This window comes from Neomonachus schauinslandi, chromosome 1, assembly GCF_002201575.2.
Source record: "Neomonachus schauinslandi chromosome 1, ASM220157v2, whole genome shotgun sequence".
NCBI classification, from domain to species: domain Eukaryota; kingdom Metazoa; phylum Chordata; class Mammalia; order Carnivora; family Phocidae; genus Neomonachus; species Neomonachus schauinslandi.
This window is the reverse complement of record NC_058403.1, coordinates 106,849,426-106,869,554: the sequence shown is the minus strand read 5'-3', so window position 1 is coordinate 106,869,554 and position 20,129 is coordinate 106,849,426. Positions and strand designations below refer to the sequence as shown.

Genomic DNA, 20,129 nt, shown 5'->3' with positions numbered 1-20,129 from the left:
AAATCTGTACTCAAATGTTCAAAAAAAAGAAAAAAATCAATAGACTCTAAAGAGGCCAATAACTCTCAAGTTCAAAAATGGTCCTGGCACTTTCATAGTTCTACCCTATTTTTTCATACTGAGCTTAATGAGAACTAGCAGTCTACTCTTCACTCACTACCACTTTACTACCAAACTGTACACATACCTCACAGTTCTACAAAGTAACCCAAAATATCAAAGAATAGAGCATTTTAAGTTGGACTCAAAACTCATTACTTGAGATCTATTTCCTCTCCATCATTAGCCAAGATGGTACCATCAGAACCCAAGTTTTACTGAAGTCAACTTAAGAAGCACTACTCCTATGGCACCCAGAATCGGGAAAAGAGAAAACATAGTTAAAAGAAGACCTAACAAATATTAAATTGTTACCTACTATTCTAAAATAACTGTCTCCTGGTACTGTTACTTCAAAGTTACTTATATTTCATACCAAGCGAAACAAGCAGTACACATTGTAAACAAAGACCAACACTGCATCACAGATCAAAGTATCTGAAGTGGTACCACACCTCTGCCTCACCCAAGTTTGAGCAAGTTACTCAATGTTAGTTCTGGATAGCTCATCACACACACGCCAAATAAAAGACATAATACAAGCAACCAATTTCACAGATCTTTGAAGGTCAACTGGACTGCATACAAGAATATTTAAATATTGCTCTATTCCATTTTAATCCCCAGCCCTGCCATTTTCCTCTCCTTCCCCCATGATTGTAAGGCAAGAGAGGCATAATTTTTAAAAAATGTATTCTACAGCTAGTCAAATTTAGTTTCAAATCCTCCCAACCCTCTCTTAATTGTGCAACCATTATAAGGCATACTGGGAAAGACATCTAAAAAATGGGAATAACAGCACTTATCTCACAAGGTGTTACGAAGAACCATGAAGACAAAGTGCCAAATAAAGCACACCTGGCATACTAAAGGTGTTCCGTAAGTGGTCAGTACTATTATTATTAGCAAACTGCCACCCTAGGCTGTGATAGTACATAAATATCACAGAACAATCACAAAAAAATGTTCAAAAAATTATTCAAAGCTGTGGCTTGACTTCACTGATGCCACCTTAATTATCTGATGGTAGCACCAAAAATCTGTATCTTTGCTATAACACAGATGATACTGCCTTTTAAAAATAGGCTCACTTCTCTAATCTGTTGAAACTAGAAGGGTAGTCTCAATTATGTAAGACAACTTAAAATGTTCTCCTGAATATTTAAAAGAATCGCTAAACCCTCATTTTAACTACTTTGTACCCAGCAATGTATTAGATTTTTCTTTAATTTACTCTAAATTCAGTGGCTCTGTGATAACTTTCTAAAGCAATAATCATAGAATTTACTTACCAAAATATTCTGAAAATTTCTCAGCATTTAAAGTTGCACTCATCAATATTACTTTCAGGTCAGGTCGAAAATTGAGAAGATCTTTAATAACCGTCATTAAAACATCTGACTGTAGATTTCTCTCATGGATTTCATCAAGCACAATATGACTAACACTGGACAAATGCCTACAGCAAAAGTGTGAAGTATGTAACTTAGTATAAAATATAAAAACTGAACCATTCTACCTTAACAGTTAGTAAAATCCAATTTAATAATTATATTTTACGTTAATGTTTAACTAAATGTCTGTCCTGAAGTGAAACATACTCACGAGTCTGACTGGAGCCACTGCAGGATGATTCCTGTTGTACAGTATAAGATAGAACCCTGCTTCCTTGGCAACCGACTGTGAATGAAAGACATAAGTTAACAGTTTTTGGTTTTCTTTACTAACAAATTACTCAGTACCACAAAAGTTTAAAAGAAAACCTCCAATTTAAAAACTGCTTACAGTTTTAATGAAAATCTTCACAGTTAATTTTTTGGTCATAGGACTGCCTACTGCAACAGAGTAATGTGAACTACTACATTCAAGTTCACTACACATTTTCACTGTCATGATACAACATTAACGATGTCTTCTTAAAGGCATAACCATTAACATTCAGAAAACAATACTCAGGGGCCTAAACTTTTGTTCAGTGACTGGAAAGTCAGTTCACGGTAAATGCAATCTTGAGCTCCAGAAAAGGACTACAGAAATATAGTGGCGTGAATAGGGGGTTAAAGATACCAAAATCAATAGGGTGGTGGTACCAAAAGATAAGACACCAACTCCTTTCGCGTGCAGTGATGGTCTACTAATATACGTCTAGCAAAAAGTTATTTCTCTAGCCATTTCACAATGTAAAGTGCATTTTAAAAAGGCAATCCAAACATGAGTTTGAATTAAAAAAGTGAACTGCAAGCCTTCTATGCTGTAGTTATTTTAAATGTTAATTTTAATAGTAATCAATTACAACAGGGAGCATTTTTCTCTTGAATCTCTAACTTCAAAGTTTCACTAAAATCTACCTGTACACAACAGGTGAACATTCTTTACCTCTGGAGACGAATCTGGTATCCAGTACTGTTACCATTGCCACAAGATTCTGCCCTTTCTGCAGCCACCCTCTCTGCAACCTTTAATCAAAATAGAAGACATTTTCAAAGAAAATATAATTTCCTTTAGGAAAAACATCTGGAACATCCATGAAATCTGGGATTGTTGAAAAAATGTTCATCAGTTTTTCCTGAGTTAAAAAAAGAGAGACAGATTCTAAAATCCCAGGGATCTAAAACTGTGTTGTCCCTTAAAATCTGCAGACTCCTTGCTTAAATTTACTTTTCACCTCCTCTTATAAAGCTTTCCAAGGCCAAATTCTCTCTCATTATTTTCAAAGTGCCTTTCTGTAGCATGCTCTTATTCAGTCTACCTTTCTTTTGAATTTTCCATAAGAGTTAAAATCTTAGGGACGCCTGGGTGGCTCAGTCGTTAAGCGCCTGCCTTCAGCTCAGGTCATAATCCCAGGGTCCTGAGATCGAGCCCTGCATTGGGCTCCCTGCTTAGCGGGGAGTTGGCTTCTCCCACTCGCCCAGCTTGTGTTCCCTCTCTTGCTATCTCTCTCTCTGTCAAATAAATAAATAATAAATCTTAAAAAAAAAAAAAGTTAAAATCATGGGTCTAAACTTATAAAACCTGTGTGTAATTTGAGGTTAAATACATGTTGATACTTTTTTTCTCCAGTTTTTTGTTTGTTTCTTCTTGGTAGAGACTGGTGTTGCTTAATTCCTGGTTCTCGGTTGTGTTCTAAAAGTTACGGCTGCCAAAGATGAACTTGGAATTGATGAAATGTTATTATAATCCAATACTAAAAGTAACCAACAGTCATCTTGTGACAGAACAGTGATTTATGAGATTAGAAACAGAAAATGGCATAATTAAGAAACAATACTTCAGAAGTAAAACTTTCCAATCAGTACATCCTGTATTCACAGACGTAAGACCATTATTTCACTTTTTATTACTTATTAAATTGCCCATTCAAGTACTAACAGATATTGGAAAAATAAAAAATAACCTAGTTAGCGTATCTTCCTACTGTCAATATATACGGTAACGCTATATTAATGAAAATGATATTTTTAACTTACTTAAATCTAGCTCTATAATTGTATTATGACAAAAGTGGTTATTTTTCTGTAATTTTACGTAAGTCCTAGGAATATGATTCTACCAGAAAGATTGTTACTGTACTTTTTTAAACAGTATTTCTCAGAAATCAGTTTAAAATGTATACTGTATTTCCTCCAAAATACTGCCATAATTGGTAATGCAGTTCCTAATCACATTCTGTATTACATGACCCAGAGATAATAAACAGCACCATCATATAATTAAATACAACCATAAATCTTTATAATTGAAATTTACATATAAAATTACATTAACACGGAAATAAATTTACTATACACATCAAACACTGTCAGAAACGCAAACATCTTTAAAGAACATATAATCCATACATTTAACTAGGTCATCTAACTAAACAAACAAAAATGCTGTTTGCACTAAACGTGTACTTACAACTGTTAACAGGATAAACTTAAAACAATGTCTTAATTTTTTTTATGGTAAAGTCCCTCTTATTGAATAATTGCATTAAAAAATTTAAAAAATGCAGCTTAAAATACTGCAAGGTTTCCTGCTTTCACCATCAGTGTACTTACTGAAAAAACAGAGAGAACCAAAAAATAATACTGAATGAATTAAGTTGTAGAATTTAAAGCATCTATATGGATGGACATTTTTTGGAACTTATAATCTTATAAAGATTTATCAGCTTTCTATTCTTCTAGTTTTATAATAAAATTTGCCTGGATTTCTAATTTATCTTAAACCAAACATCTATTATCAGTAAGAGATCATTTGAGCTTTTGGTGTTTACTACCAAATATCTGCTTTCATAACAACATATCCTAAACCTAATTAAGAAATCACTACAAACCTTCAAAATCAGTTTATTTCTAGCAAGACTGGGAGAATGGAAAATAAAAAGTGGGGAATTTTAAAAAGTGAGACATTACTTACTGAAATGGCACTAATTCTTCTTGGCTGAGTACAAACTATCCTGCATGCAGATCCTTTTCCTCTTTCAATGTAGTTATCCAAAATGAACTGAGTAACTTGAGTAGTTTTTCCACATCCAGTTTCACCACTTATTACTGTTACTTGATGGTTATCAATCATATTTACCAATTCCTATTTCAAAATGGAAAATAAGTGAAGGACATGGTGATGAAGTCCGAAAAGGCAGTAATCACAATTCTATCAAACTGAAGGTAATCGCTTTTAACAAACTTATTAATGCTTTTCAAATTTCGTTAAATGCAATGCTGGCAATTTGAGTATCGGATCCACCAGTTTCCAAGAGAAAAGCAGCACCAAATTATAAAAAGAACAAAGCCAGGCACTGTTAAAGAAAAACACACCAACAAGAGACAGCGGGTAAGTTTTATACGTAAGAATGAACATTAATTAAAAAGAACGTTGATGTGTAAGTCTACTGAGTACAAGACAAATCCCAATACCTAAATAACACTAAGGACCCTAAGGACTTATATCACAACTCATACGATATGGCTTTATCTGCAGAACAAGTTTTGTATACTGTTTCAGAGAACAAGAAAGAGTGTAATTTATCTTAAGATTATTTCCTTTCAGATAATTACAAAAAAGTTTTTAAATACCTAAATCAAATTGGCAAACTTCAATTACCTGGAAAACCTATTTGGGAAAGATCTTCTTTTTTAAAAATTATAAACACTAATATTTTTATTAGTAATAGTCACTGTATTAATAAAACCATCCTACTACTTCAAAGAGGTATTAGAGGTTACTTTTATCTACAAAACAGTTTAATTAGAAAACCCACCTTTAAAAATTTTTCCATCTACTCTAACACACTACATATATCAGAACAAGTTCCAAGTCTGAACACCGAAATTATAGCTTGTAAATACAGAGAAGCAGTATGGGATTTATTCATTCAACAAGTATTTACTGGGGTTTGATAGAATGTCAGGCACTGTACCAAGTCAACTAATACATTGTGAACACTCCGTCCTCAAGAACTTAAAATGGCCTAGGGGGGAAAGACACACTGTGGCAGGTGGTAGTTAAGTGCTATGAAAACCAAACCAAAATCAAAACAAAGTGAGGCTGAGAGAACAGAGAAGGATAGGGGACTCTATTATTCTCTAAGGTGACTGCGTAATAAAGGATAATAAATTAATTAAGGCACTACTTTCAGTAGTGCCTCAATTTTAATTAAAATGTTTGGTCTCAAATTAAGAGCAAGGGTATTTACCCAAACTAACTTATATATAAAAATTCTATTTTTGAAGTTCTAAAGATTTCAATTATAGACAGAAATGAGAAAAGTTACAGAAAATTGTTTCATGACCATTTTTTTCTTTTGGGCCTTCAAAAATTCAAGACTAAAGTAAATTTTCACTAATACCCTTTAGGGGAAGGTCCATTTACATTTTCTCTTGATACAGAAATTTAAAAATTGTATTTAAATACTTTGCAAATCAAACAGTGTACATTCATTTTACCTTTTGCATTCCATATGAAGGCAGCTTTTCCCTGAAATGCTGAAAATTAAAAAAACTATTTTGAATTTTCACAAAAGAAATGTAATCAAATTATAATCATGGTAATCAGAATATATCATAAATATGCTAGAATCCCAAAATATTTTTATTACCTTACAGCTTATGTTAAGTACCAAGGCTTAAAAAAGAATTTTTATAAAAAGAACTAATATACTTAGCAATCCCCTTTATTTTTGAAACACGGAAAAAGAATTCTATTTAACAGAATCTTAAAGTGGCAGTAAAATGAAATCTGATCTGTCATCTAATAGCATTCTCATAATCCCTAAGTTACTTTTACCATTTTTTCTGTTTATTTTACATATTCATCTTAGACTTGTTTTCCATGTCACATTCATTTTCCTACCCGTTGATCCACCATTTACTAATCCATTAGGCACTGGAGCAGATTATTTCTGGGTACTCACTTTTGAGAATAAAAGAAAAAACAAGTAATATCTGAAACAGGAAAATCTGGTACTGCCATTAAGAACTGTGATCTTAAGTCAAACTTGGATCCTGAATCCCTCGAAGGTTTTATCTCATAGGGTTGCCACGAAATCTGAACGAAAAACCTTTATAAAAAAGGCAAGTAGCAGCTTCTGACACACAAAAGCTACTCAACAAATTTTTGGTGAATTGCAACTGGAATACTAAAAAGAGGAAATGATTAAGTCCTGTATCTTGTTTGATAATGTCTTTCTAATTTTGAAAACTTTTATGGAATTTCAAACCTATACTACATAAAAATGACATACACTTAGAGGAGTGCTATGGTTTACAATGACCTATGTACATGAAAAAACTTCAATGGTATAAAAAAATAAACCACAGTTATTGAAAAGGAGGAAAAAAAACCACATAAAATTAGAACTGTCCTAGGTAATCTAGTACATTACTGCCATCATATTTTTCCCTAATTTTTATTTCTTGAAACATCATCCTTATTTTTTGCCTACTTGTCAAAATAGGAGACTGAAAAAAAATCCCCTTTTTTTTATTGAGATATAATTGACATATAACATTATATTACTTTCAGGTGTACCAATATAATGATTCAATATCTTTATATACTGTGAAGTGATTATTACCACAGTAAGTCTAGTTAATATTCATCACCACATATTTACCATTTTTTTTCTTTCGGATGAGAACTTTTAAGATCTCTCTAACTTTCAGGGCGCCTGGGTGGCTCAGTTGGTTGAGCGACTGCCTTCGGCTCAGGTCATGATCCTGGAGTCCCGGGATCGAGTCCTGCATCGGGCTCCCAGCTTGGCAGGGAGTCTGCTTCTCCCTCTGACCCTCCCCTCTCTCATGTGCTCTCTCTCTCTCTCATTCTCTCTCTCAAATAAATAAAAAAAATCTTAAAAAAAAAAAAGATCTCTCTAACTTTCAAATATACAATGCAGCATTATTAACTAGTCATCATGCTTGTTATGGCCAATGAGGTAATTCTCATCAGCACCATAAAAAATGAGACTCAATATGATGACTTAAATGAATTCTAGCAATTTGAAATAACAAGCTGCCACAATTTCCTTAAGTACTTTCTTTTATTATAATATTTAAATTATTTAAAATCACTTAATGATTTCTAAAAGTACTTCATGTACTCAAATATAACCATCTCAATATATAAGTTATATATAAGCTAACCCATTAAACTTGAAACTAGCATTAATCTCTTTTGCTTTTTGAATATGTAAATGCTGATGAAAATAGTTACAACCCAATATTCTTTCTCAAGACAGACAAACCTAATTTCTAATTTCCTAATTTTGGGCTGTAACCCTGAGATAAGAGATAATGAGATTACAAGCTGTCTGAGGGCAGGAAATAACTTAGTCTTCAGAAAACACAGCACAATCACAGGCATTTAGCAAGTGGAAAATTAATGTTTATTAAATGAATGATGAACCAAAAAAAAAAAACGGCATATTACCAAAAAGGATTAAAAAGCTGAGCTCTTAAACACATCTGAATTTTAGACCTGATTCTTTTACTAGCTGTGCAACTGTAGATAGGTCATTTAACCTAAGATTCTTTTTCCTCCTCTTTAACAGACATGTAAACTCTTATACAGGGCTGTTGGGTTAAATGATGTAGGACATGTGAAGTGTCTGCAAGTGTCTAGCTAATGGGAAGATCACTAACGATTTTTATGTCTTGCACATTTCTTCTCCTAACTTCCTTTGAATTAGCTCACTCACTCATCTTCTTTGAGTTCTGTCCTCAATATAAAGCAGATAGTAGCTAACTCTCCTTCTTCCTAAGGCTATAAAAGAAGCTCTTCTCTCAACCACAACATTCTGAAATAATTCAACTTGAAATCTCCTGCCCTCGAATCTTGTTTTCACTAAATAGGCATTAAAGAGCTACAGAATTCCACCCCTGGACAACCTCACCTCACCTGTTCTAATCAGGATATCCAACCTGATCATCAACGACAATCAATGGATCCTTTCTTTCCTATGCAAGATGTGATATTCTGGCTTTCTCACAAAGGGTAGTACATACGTGCACGTTAAAGGTATGGCCCTCAAAATTTCCTCAGTATTTTCTCTTAAAAGAAATACCTGTGAACATTTTATTACATCTATTCTAGAATATCCACAAAACATAAATTTTATGTTTTAACAGGAAGGGACCTTAAAATATCTTGCCTAGGATAGAAAGAACATACTGAAAAACTCAGAATTCCTGCTCTTGTCACAGTCCCATCTTTAAAATATTGAACATAAGCACATAATAAATTCAGGGGATTTAATTTTATCATCTGTAAAAGGAAGGAGTTGGATAAAATGGTCTAGAAACCTTACAATTCCAACCACCTTGTTTCTTACGACATCTCACTAAACTGGCCTAGAAAAGTTAAACTAATTCCTTCTCCTCACTATATAAGCTGCTGTAGATGAGACAGGCTACCTTAGTGTATACTGTAGTGCAATCCCATTCCCACTGCTCTTCTCTAGTATACAAGAATTCCCACAGGGGATGGTCTACTGAAATACCACTGATCTATACCATGTAGTACCTCTAAACATAAATCTATTTTTATCCAATGTGAGAAGAAATGACAAATAAAAACTTTTTCCACATCTTGCTTTTCCATTACCTGCATTTCAATATACCGAAGGTCACTTTTTTTCTTTTGTAAATCTTCCAATAGTTGTTGGTCTAAGGTAACATCTGGTTCATTTTCTTGCAAGAGATATTCAGAATCTCGGTCAATATATTTGTCCCTGATTCTAAATGTTCTCTTTTCTTGACTTATCAATTTCTTTTCCTGGTTCTCAAGTTTCTTCTCTGAGTTGGGTTTGTTCTCAGCAGGAGTTTCAGTACCGTATCTATTTTGACAAAATAAAAAAATGATAAAAGGCTAAATGAAGAGCCGCTCAAGCCCTGAAATAAAACAATATGCCATTTATTTCAAAATCACCAGCTTCTATTTTTTCTTAGATCAATTAAGAAAAGATTCTTACAATGAATTCAAGATTTCCCTCCCTGTAAATAGGTATTACCAGATAAGTTATTCCTTGTGATAGTTAAAAAAATTAAAATTCACACAATAGTCATCCCTCCATTGCATTGACCTACAGTATTTTTTTCTGATTTTCCGAGCTTTATTTCACAACTTCATCTTCTCCCTGCTACCCTTTCTGAGTGCTATAAATGGGATGCTACATTACACAGTTCCAGAAAAACCTCTATTAATTTTTCCTCTAAATGATACAGCTCCTGTGATCATCCTAAAACAGCAACAATTCAACTTCTTCCAGATCTCTCCCACAGGAAAATTTTGGAAATACAAAGATGATGAGTAGGAAAACAATAAATAATAACTTAATAAATCTCATATCCAAATAGACTATTCTTACCATTTGGCTTTCTGTGTAATGCATATATTATTCAACCTCTCACCAAATATGCTCAGTCTACATAAGAAAAAAAAACTTACTTCAAAGTTGAATTTCACTTACTGACGAGTCTAAAGATGTTATTTTTATTATCATTCTTTCCCTAGCCAATGCTATGAAGAAGTGTTACTCTGTCCATTCTGTCAAAGAACATGTTTTGTTTTACCCGTGATCTTCAGGAGCAAACCAGGAAATCTGTGCTTCTGAGTCTTTACCATTCTTTGCTTGAACTGAATGCAGCAGCTGCACAATCTGTTCTTCTCGCCGTTCATCCATGTGTACTACAGCTCTCTATTTTGTGCAAAGCAAAAAGTATCCTGATCAACATTAGAAAGCATGTGCAAAATTATTTCATAACAACAAAAAGGTAAATACATGTCCAACAAACATATATAAAATTTAAATTACCCCACACTTGCCCTCTAGTCCAATTTCACTTCATAAACCTAATGTTAACATTTTTGCATATAGCTTTCTAAACCTTTTTCTGCTATGCAGCTATAAAATTACCTCTAACATGACTGGCAAAGAAAGTACATTTATGTCCCTTATTAATAAAACTTTGGTTTCTTATCTTCTACCCTCTCACATACTGATTATTATCAATTTTTCCCTATCTTAAATTTTCAAAGATACTCACAATTAAAGTTATTAAAACGCAAATGTTTGGTTAAAAAAAAAAAAGCCAAGTTGAAAACTGGAAATATTTTGGTTGCAATGAGCATTTTAAAGTTCTTACACCAAAAGGATGAATATTTGGGGAAGTGAGAAGGCTGAGTCAAGACGGAATAAATAAAATTGATCAACACTCATGCAGATGGTCCAATGTGGCAATTATGCAGTTGCTTCATAGAATGAGGATAAAACAAACCAAAAAAACACCAGAGAAGATAGAAGTTACACCACACACAGTAAAAACAGGAATTTCTAAAACTGGTCTTTTATAGCTGTACATTATAATTAGTTGAATTTAAACCCAGTAGTTAAGACAGGGTAGATTTTTCTTTAAGTGTGCAGACAGGAAAGATGATCAAGGTCTTAAATGAAAAAAAGCCAGTTGCAGAAAATATATGCAGCAGGATCTTATTTTCATTATTATTATTAAAGTAGGTTAGTGACTTTACGTTCTACATTTTTGCAGTATTTCTTCCAGATAGATTTCTGACACATGGTAGATGCTGCAGTGAAGTTTGTCAAATGGATGAATGGCTGAATTTATCTTTTACAATGAGCATGTGTGACTTTTGTGTTAAAACCGTTTTTCTCTTTAAAGAAATACACAAAAAGAATTCCGGAAAGCTTCTGCAACTTATTGAAGAGTTTACAAAAAACATCATTATCATACAATTAAAAGTCCAATATAGTACAACTCTGGCTGATAGAAAAGCCTCACGAAATTACAGGTTGCAGCAAAATCTGCTTACTGACAGATACTAAAGCCCCCCTCATTTTTTTTAACCTTACAGCATGAAAATCTTTTTAAATGGTTTCTGTATCAGACTAACGTATCTCTTCTTCATAGCATAGGATATACTCCACTAGGACTAGGAGCTTGTACCTGGTTTCTCCTAGATTCTGCCTTACGAATCTTTTTTACCTCTGATGATTTTAATCTGTAATCATCTGTTGTAAAAAAAAAACCATTACTGGGAGTACACCAGAACCTGAGAGTGGTCTTGGGACATCCAACACAGAGGATTATTATTAGAACATTTTTGTCCTATACTTTAAATTCTGTAATGCCTTCAGCACTTGTTAACATTTATTGCTCTGTGTACCTACATGAGATGGTTATCAAGTTAAGTTTTTTCCTGGCAGTTAGAATCTACAGTAACACTTTAATGATTACAGATTACACTGGGAAGGAAGCCCCAGGACATAAAGTCATTATCAAGCAAAATCTTAGTTTTTCCAAACACCTCAAGGGCCCAAAGGCACTGTTTCTTCCATTCACGTTCAAAATGGGAAAGGTAAGATTAAGTACTTTTTATCTGAGGAACAATTTATTTCCAACTGAAATTCACACTAAATCATTACTTCAACCAACCAAAATTTTACATTTTGAAGTTTTTGCCTCTACTAGAAGAACAAAAGTTCTCCTTACCTTGCTGTATGAATTTTAGATATTCACAAAAATCTGGATGAATAAAAAATGAAATAGCCCCTAAAAACATAATTTATACTTTTTAATGAAAATATAATTTATACTTTCTGTAAGTTATTTTTAACAAGGTTCTTCCCATGATGAGGCTCCAGAGGCTCCAGGCAGTGGAGAATTTAAGAGTGCCAAAATTCCAAACCTGGATCTAGCCTTTTTTTTTTTTTTGGTAGGCTACCTCCTCCTAGCCTTTTAGCTGTATCACCCTTCACTTTACCTCGCCCTCAGCATGGAGAATCTCAGTCACGTTTTGTGGTTCATGTCTATTTTATCATGGTATTTAATTTATTTTGTTTTTCCCTTTTTTGGACATCTTAAATATTCTTGCTGCTTCGAGTCATAAATCCCTGGCAAAGGAGACCCTCTGTGATTTCCAGCAAACTGTCTATGTTTATCAGCTTCTAGTTATCTGCAATTATTTTAAACCAATATCACCTTTCAGTTCACCCTCAACATTTCACACACAGTATTTCGCAAAGAAAACAAAAACCAAAGAAAGTCCTCAATTGCCTGCCACCAAACCTAAACCCACCAGTATCAGAATCTTTTTGCTCTCTTCCTTCCTGTTAAAAGGGAAGTGGAGTCCATTTTCCTGCTTAAGGTTACCTTTCACCTCCTCAGCGCTAATCCTTCTATTGAGATTTACCTTCCTTTCCTAAATCTCTCTCTGGTAGTCATTAGCCTGGTGATCAATATTCTGGTTTGCCTCTTTCCAAGTATATGGTAGAACTGCATTTTTCCACCCATGAGTTAAACATGGACATGTGGCTTACTGGCCAGAGAAATGTGAATGGGAGTCTCAAAGAATCAGGGCAATTTACCATATTCCCTCCCACTGCTACCAAAACCTGCTGTTTTCCAGATGGGTGGAGCTCTGTGAGCCAGGAGGACTCTCAACCTAACTCGCAAGCAATGGGTCAGTAATGTGAGTAGAAAGACCAACCTTTGTTGTTATAACCCATTAGGATTTGGGGGCTGTTTACTACTGCAGCATAATTTAGTCTACTCGATATGTTTCTTCTCCACTGACTCCTTACCACCAGTACATGAACAAGAATATAGTCAAATCTCTTTACTTTTTTTTTTTAAGAAAATATTTTTATTTATTTGACAGAGAGAGAGACAGCGAGAAAGGGAACACAAGCAGGGGGAGTGGGAGTGGGAGAAGCAGGCTTCCCACCGAGCAGGGAGCCAGATGCGGGGCTCGATCCCAGGACCCTGGGATCATGACCTGAGCTGAAGGCAGACGCTTAACGACTGAGCCACCCAGGCTCCCTCAATCTCTTTACTTTTAAACAAAAAATCCTCTTTTGAATTCTCCCAACCCAATCAGCTACTGTCCTTTATTCCTCCTCTTCACAGTAAAACTGCTTGAAAGTACTCCACTTCCTCTCTCCTTCGCTAGCCAACCCAATGCCATCTGGCTTTTACCTCCACCGCTCCACAGAAAGGGCTCTCATCAAGGTTACCAATGACTCTGTTGCTAAATCCAATAGACATTCTGAGCTCTTACCTTACTTGACCTCTCTGTAACATTCGCTACTATTGACTACTTTCCCTTCTTTCTATACTCTTTGCTCCCTTAAACACTGCTCCTGGATTCCAAAACAACACCCATTTCATTTTTTCTCTTCTCTGGCTGCTCCTTCCTAGGTAAGAACCTAAGGATCTTCTCTTACTCCATCCCTTAAATTTTCCTTTTATACATTGAACAACCCTAGTGATCCACAAGCTAGCAACACTGACACCATCTGGGAGTCTGTAAGGAAAACAGAATCTCTGGCTCCACTCCAGTCCCACATTTTAACAAGGTACCAGTTGATTCCTAGGCACATTTAAGTTTGAAAACAATGGTCTGAGGTCATATTAGCTTGGCTCCTGAGGTTCTGCAATAGCTTTTCTTCTTGTACCCAGTGTTACCCTCATTATTTTGTAACCTTCCAACTCCTGATGACCCACGGGTCGGACTATGTAATTGTAACCATACCTCTGGTTCCCATTAAAAACCATCCTTTTAGTTAAAAAAAGAAAAAGAAAAAGAAAACAATGGTCTATAGAATTTACGCTTGCACCCACTCCTCATCTTCTCTGGTCATTTCCTACAATCCACAGAACTATAAACTGCCAGTCTAGACTGCTCTAGGCATCAGATCCACATGGCCTTCTACCTCCCTGAAATCCTTGTGCTTTTTTTCATAGATTTTATTTATTTTAGAGAGAGAAAGTGTGCACACACATGGGGGGGGGCAGAGAGAGAGAGAAAATCTCAAGCAGACTCTGAGCTTATGACCTGAGCCAAAATCAAGAGTCAGACACTTAACCAACTGAGCCACCCAGGCGGCACCCCGAAATCCTCGCTTTTATGCCCTGTTAACAAAATCAAACTCTGTCCTTAAGCTAAGTCCATCATCTTCCTCCATCAAGCCTGTTCCTTACATAATCATAAACATGTCATTTATTAATACTTGCTTTCCCCTTGCCTCCAGATAAAAGCACTTTTGAATCTATCTCCTAAATCACTTTAATCTGTCACTTTCCTCCATCTCCACTCCCAATGTCCTAATTCAAGCTATCATTTCTCACTTTAATTACTGCAAAGGCTACTTAATTGGTCCCTGTCCCAGGACTGCCTCTTTTCAATTCATTCTCTATACTCCTGCCACAATGAATTTAAACACAAATTCAATCATTTCATTTTTTTGCTTCAAATGATTTAATGACTTAGAGAAGTTCTTACGGAAGAGTCAATGAATTTCAAGGCCCTGCTTATTTTTCTAGTCCTAGGCTTTTCAAATTGCTGCTTATAAAGGATCATGACCAGTATTAATTAAAAAAAAAAAAGGAGCAAAAACAACACACCCAGAGCAATATACAGATAATTAAATATTATTTTATGACATTTTTTGTTCAGTTATACATATGTGTGTACCGGGTGCAAATTAACATATATTCCTTTCTGTGGGAAGTGGTCAACAAGTTTGAAAGCCACCGCTCTACCTTCATCTCACCACACTAAACACCCTATGCCCTATTCTTTCAGTTCCTTGAACACATTCCTCTTAACCTCTAAATTGTGGCACATGCTGCTGCCTCTGCCTGAAAATCCCTTTCCAAATCCCCCAATTGCAAACACACACACACACACACACACACACACACACACACACACACACTTTGCTATCTTTCAACTTTCAGCTTAAGGGTTACTTCTTCTGGAAAACCTAGAATCTTCTTAGTTTGAGTTAGGTGATAGCCCATATTCTCATTATAATACTTTAACACTGTATTCTATCCCTCTAACAGCCCCTAACACCACCATTTCTGTAAGGCAGTGATTATATTCTATTAACACAGTGCTTAAGGTAATGTCTCAAATGTTTCAGATGCTCAATTAAAAAAAAAAGAAAGTTGAAAGAAAAAGAGCACCTTGTTAGAATGCAATAACTTGGTAAACACAGGAATTACTTAAAAAGTAACTGAAAGCCAAGGAAATTGACTGGGAAGCAATCACATATGGCTGAAGGTTGTCCAAAAAAAAAAAAAAGGTAGGCTAAACCAATCACTGAAAAATGGTCATATTTAGATTGAGAAAATGGAGATGAATTTCAGAGAGAATGATATGAGACCTGTAATACAAAACAAAAATAGAAGTATATTTACAAAAGCTATAATTACATCATATTGGGGACATGGGCTCAGTACACAGAAGGAAACCTGGTATACTGAAGCTATATTACCAAGATTTCCTGTAAAACACGTTAGGAAGCAACTGAAATGTATTCAACTCAGACAGAGGTGATCTGGCTTCCAATCCCAAATGTGAGCTAGAGAATGAGATGATCTAATTTTTGCTTTTGAAAGCACCATGAATGGTTCTACAAAGGACAGACTCAGTGGAAAGCAGGAGTGGAAGCTAGAAGATTTGTTAAGAGGCCAAGAACACTGAACAAAATGGTGGCTTGATCTGTGGGATAACTGCTGTGGAGACAAGTGGTTGGATTTGGGATATATTAAGAAGGCAGAGCAGACAGATGTGCTGAAATGAAAGAAATATCAAAGATAAATCCAGTTTGGGCCTTGCAAGTGAGTAAATGGTAGTAACATTTACTAAAATAAAGTTTGGGGAGGGGGTAGAAATCCAGAGTTCCATTTACAATGATCCATCACACAACTAGCTTCAGATGGAAATAATAACGAACAATTTTTTCTGATTAAACTTTCCATCTGTTTACGTCTTATTTTCCCAACCATTATCATATTTCCCAACATCATATTTCTTCAGATCCCCACGGCAACATGCATAACACCTTGTAGGAAACAGAGGCTAAATAAAATTTAATGAAGAATAACTTTCTAGTTACTGTGTACATCCTTTTATAGCAATCAGCCTATTATTCTTCCAATTTTAAGATGACTTAGATATGCTACCCTTCATTTAAGAAAAAAGTTTGCTCAATGAACAAGTTAATTTTGGGCTGACAAATATATATATATAAAATATATATATATTAAAATAGAAGAATGTGGTAAGGTGTGAAGATAAATGGATAATGGCCAAAAAACACTTTGATGAAAATGACATGAATAAAAGAAAAATAAAGAAATAAAAATGATTTGGAAACAGAAGCCTAAATGAGGATTTAATTACATTCTGTATCTCATATGAAGGGTGCTTTTAAAGAAGTTACTAAAAAGATGTCTCAGACTTATAGTAAGAAAAATTCTGTTTAAAAATATATATATATATTAAAAAAATTAAAGTTCCCACCAAGGGAACTTTAATGTTTCCCTTACTACAGATCTCCAAGATTCAAATCAAATGGGCAATCACCAACCTGAAGAGCCTAAATCAAATCATCTTTTGAAATTTCTTCTATTTCTAGGATCCTAAGATTCATTCTCAAAGAGGAGCTACTAATCAACAGAACTCTCCCCAGCCCAACATAAAAACAAAACAAAACAAAAACCCTGGGTCTCTGGTTATTTTAATACGAAAAATGAAAGCTAGACTATTCTTCCGAACGACCTACATTCAAAATAGTGCTTGACAGCTTTTATTCTGCGCGAACCTGTTATGAAGAAGGCCGCTGTTTTCTAGCTCTTCAGGCCAAGAATTTTTCTAATAGAAAGGGTAGCCAGGGATACTATGACACTGACAGCCCAATAAAGTTAATTTTGGATAGGACCTGAACTTAACATCTGTTTTGTTCACAGTTCTCACGTCCTTAAAGCAAAATATACATTCAGCTTGCATAAATCCTAACTGCTTCGGGTCAGACGAGCATGGCTAACGAAAAACGACAAAATATCCGCTACCGGAAATTTTAGCAGAATACCTTTGCACACTTCACACAGCATATGCACCAGTTAAGAAAAAAAAGCAACGAAAAGGTTAGGGGCGGCGGAAAAGTTGGAAAAATGTCCTGTCTCATCCCTCCCCGCTATCGAGTCTCAGATTTACCTCCTGCCTCTCCGCTTCCTTGTTCTTCTGTCCCTGTTTCTTCGCATACCACAAGCCGATTTCGCGGCCTTTCAGGTGCCCGGGATGTCGGCCGCGGCCGCCTCGACCACCTCCTCCGCCACCGCCGCCGCCGCCGCCGCCTCCGGAGCCTCGGTTCCCTCCATGGCCTCCTCCATGGCCCCCCCCATAGCTTCCTCCGTAGCCCCCGCCGGAGCTGCGGGGCCCGCCATCCCGGCCCCAGTTCTGATGGTAATCATAGCTCATTGTCCCAGCGGACTACAACTCGTGAGAACCTGCAATCGCTAGAAATGGCGCCCGGGCCCGGAAGCGGGTGCACGTCTCCTTCGGCTTTGCTTCCGGCGCCCAGCGCGAGAGGGAGGGCCGTTTGGGCGTCACAGCAGCTGCTTCCGGTGACGTCACGGGCGGACGACCTCGGTGGTCGGGAAGGTGGCTCAGGTGAAGTCCTCTTTGTTGTGCCCTGTTGTCTACCTTTGTACCTGTGGACGGAAAGTGAGCAAAGCCTCGCAGGTTTCCTTTACCTACACCCAACATGTGAGGAAATGGGTTTTGATTTTTACTTTCTTATTACCCGTAGTGAGATCCGAAGTTTGCTTCCAATTAGACCCTGGAGAATAGACAGCTATTGACACAATAAAAGAACCTGTGGATGGAGGCATTTTCTCCTAAAAGTCTCGAAAGAAATGAGTTCATCATTCTTTTTTTTAGTAGCTACATCTTAAAAACAGCTTGACACCTGTTTCAAATAAGTATAAAACTGTCCCTGCCTCTCTTAAAGGATTGTCATTATTTATTGCCTTTATCCAACATCATAACAAGGAGCATGGCTGCCAAAAATAAAAAAATGCTCTTAGGCAATTTAAATAAAAAGTCAATTGAAGATTCATATGTTCATATGAAGCCATTTATTGTTGATTAACCAGGCCAGTTAGTGTCTAGCACAGCTGCTTTTGAATAAGTCAAGTGACTGGGCCACACAGGCCTGGATGTTCACCAGAGGACATCTGGTTCATTTACATATTTTAACTGATTTAAAGGTACTGGGGTACTGAACAAGACTAGTGTGGCATCAGCTTTCATTTGCTTACAGTCTTGGAAAGGCAAAAGAAATGGCTGTGCAATGAGTTAAGAAAGGAAAATGTTGCATGCTCTGAAGGGGTCCAGACTACACCTCTGGCATAAAAGTTATTTTGAGCAGAGGCATTTAAGTTCCTGAAATATTTTAACTGCCTAAAAGCAGAGCCTCCCAAAAGAATTCAAAAGAACTCAGTTGTCATAAATCCCTTCCCCTGGGAGAGAAACTGACAAAATTGACTCTTATCACTGGAGACTAGAAATCAGTATCACACTTAAGCAGGAATTGTCACAAGACTATTATATATTCCATCTATTCTCATAAGAGCCCATTTTTCCTTCCTAGAAATCGTTTTCCTGTGAGTCTGTTTTTCCTCCTCCCCTTCCCCTATTAAGATAGTATATAAGCCCCAAGTTCTAACCTTCTCCCTGAATCACATTTTTATATGAAGTCCCACATGTATGTGATTAAATCTGTCTCTTCTCTTGCTAATCTGTCTTTTGTTGTTTTAATTTTTAGGCCCCCAGGATAAACCTAAGAGAGTAGAGGAAAAGATTTTCTTTCCCAACAGCCATTAAATGTTACAGCAAAATAATTTAATTTTAGAGTCAGGTAAGTGCTTTTTAAAGAATGAGAGGTTAAGCAGTGACTTTTGAGATAAGTAGACTAGCCAGACTAATGGGGAGTCGAGAGATTGTTACATGTGGAGGGAACAGTATGTGTGAAGAGAGATGATAAAATGTTGGAGAGTGAGGGGTGCCTGGGTGGCTTAGTTGGTTAAGCATCTGCCTTTGGCTCAGGTCATGATCTCAGGATCCTGGGATCGAGTCCCATGTCGGGCTCCCTGCTCAGCGGGGAGTCTGCTTCTCCCTCTCCCTCTGCCTCCCCCTGCTCATGTTCTCTCTCTCATTCTTGCTCTCTCTCACAAATAAATAAATAAAATCTTTAAAATATATATATTGGAGAGTGAGAGAAGTCTACCCTTAAACTTAAAGACTGTTAGAGAAGACCAAAGAGGTAGAAAGGAGCCTAATCATGGAGAACCTTATATGCCACATAGAGAGCAACAGTAAACTTTAAGTAGGAGAGTGATTATTTTTGGCTGCTTTGAAAAGAAAGGAATGGAGGAGGCAAGAGTGGATATGGAGAGGCTAGTTAAAAGGCTATGGTTTAGGGGAGGCAAGATGGAATATGGAAAGGACTGGAATTAAGAGATATTAGGAGATAAAAAAATGTCAGATTTGATGATTCACTGGTTGTGGACAATTAGAGGAAAGGGTCAGATAACTCTTGAGTTTAAGATTTGAATAACTACCAAATAAAGAGATACCGTATCCTGAGATGAAGAACACAGGATGAGGTGAATTTTTTTTTTTTTTTTTTGACTGAGGGAAGGGTTGAGTTAATGCATTTAAATAATACATGTGGA

At 36.0% G+C, this 20,129-nt stretch overlaps 1 protein-coding gene across 2 annotated transcripts in view; it reads right to left on the bottom strand.

Moving 5' to 3' along the window:
* The window catches only part of DHX36 (DEAH-box helicase 36), a 48,229-nt gene extending 30,282 nt beyond the window's left edge, over nucleotides 1-17,947 (bottom strand). The window contains exons 1-8 of one of the 2 annotated variants that reach the window (XM_021685927.2): nucleotides 17,608-17,947; nucleotides 10,155-10,279; nucleotides 9,187-9,418; nucleotides 6,033-6,071; nucleotides 4,504-4,674; nucleotides 2,476-2,555; nucleotides 1,705-1,779; nucleotides 1,392-1,558 (exon numbers count right to left, since the gene is read on the bottom strand). In XM_021685927.2, the coding sequence (XP_021541602.1) occupies nucleotides 1,392-1,558; nucleotides 1,705-1,779; nucleotides 2,476-2,555; nucleotides 4,504-4,674; nucleotides 6,033-6,071; nucleotides 9,187-9,418; nucleotides 10,155-10,279; nucleotides 17,608-17,871 (1,153 nt within the window). In that variant the 5' untranslated portion in view covers nucleotides 17,872-17,947. The remainder of the gene's footprint in view (nucleotides 1-1,391; nucleotides 1,559-1,704; nucleotides 1,780-2,475; nucleotides 2,556-4,503; nucleotides 4,675-6,032; nucleotides 6,072-9,186; nucleotides 9,419-10,154; nucleotides 10,280-17,607) is intronic. The other variant, XM_044920218.1, reaches the window with a different exon arrangement.
* Nucleotides 17,948-20,129: the final 2,182 nt, after the last annotated feature.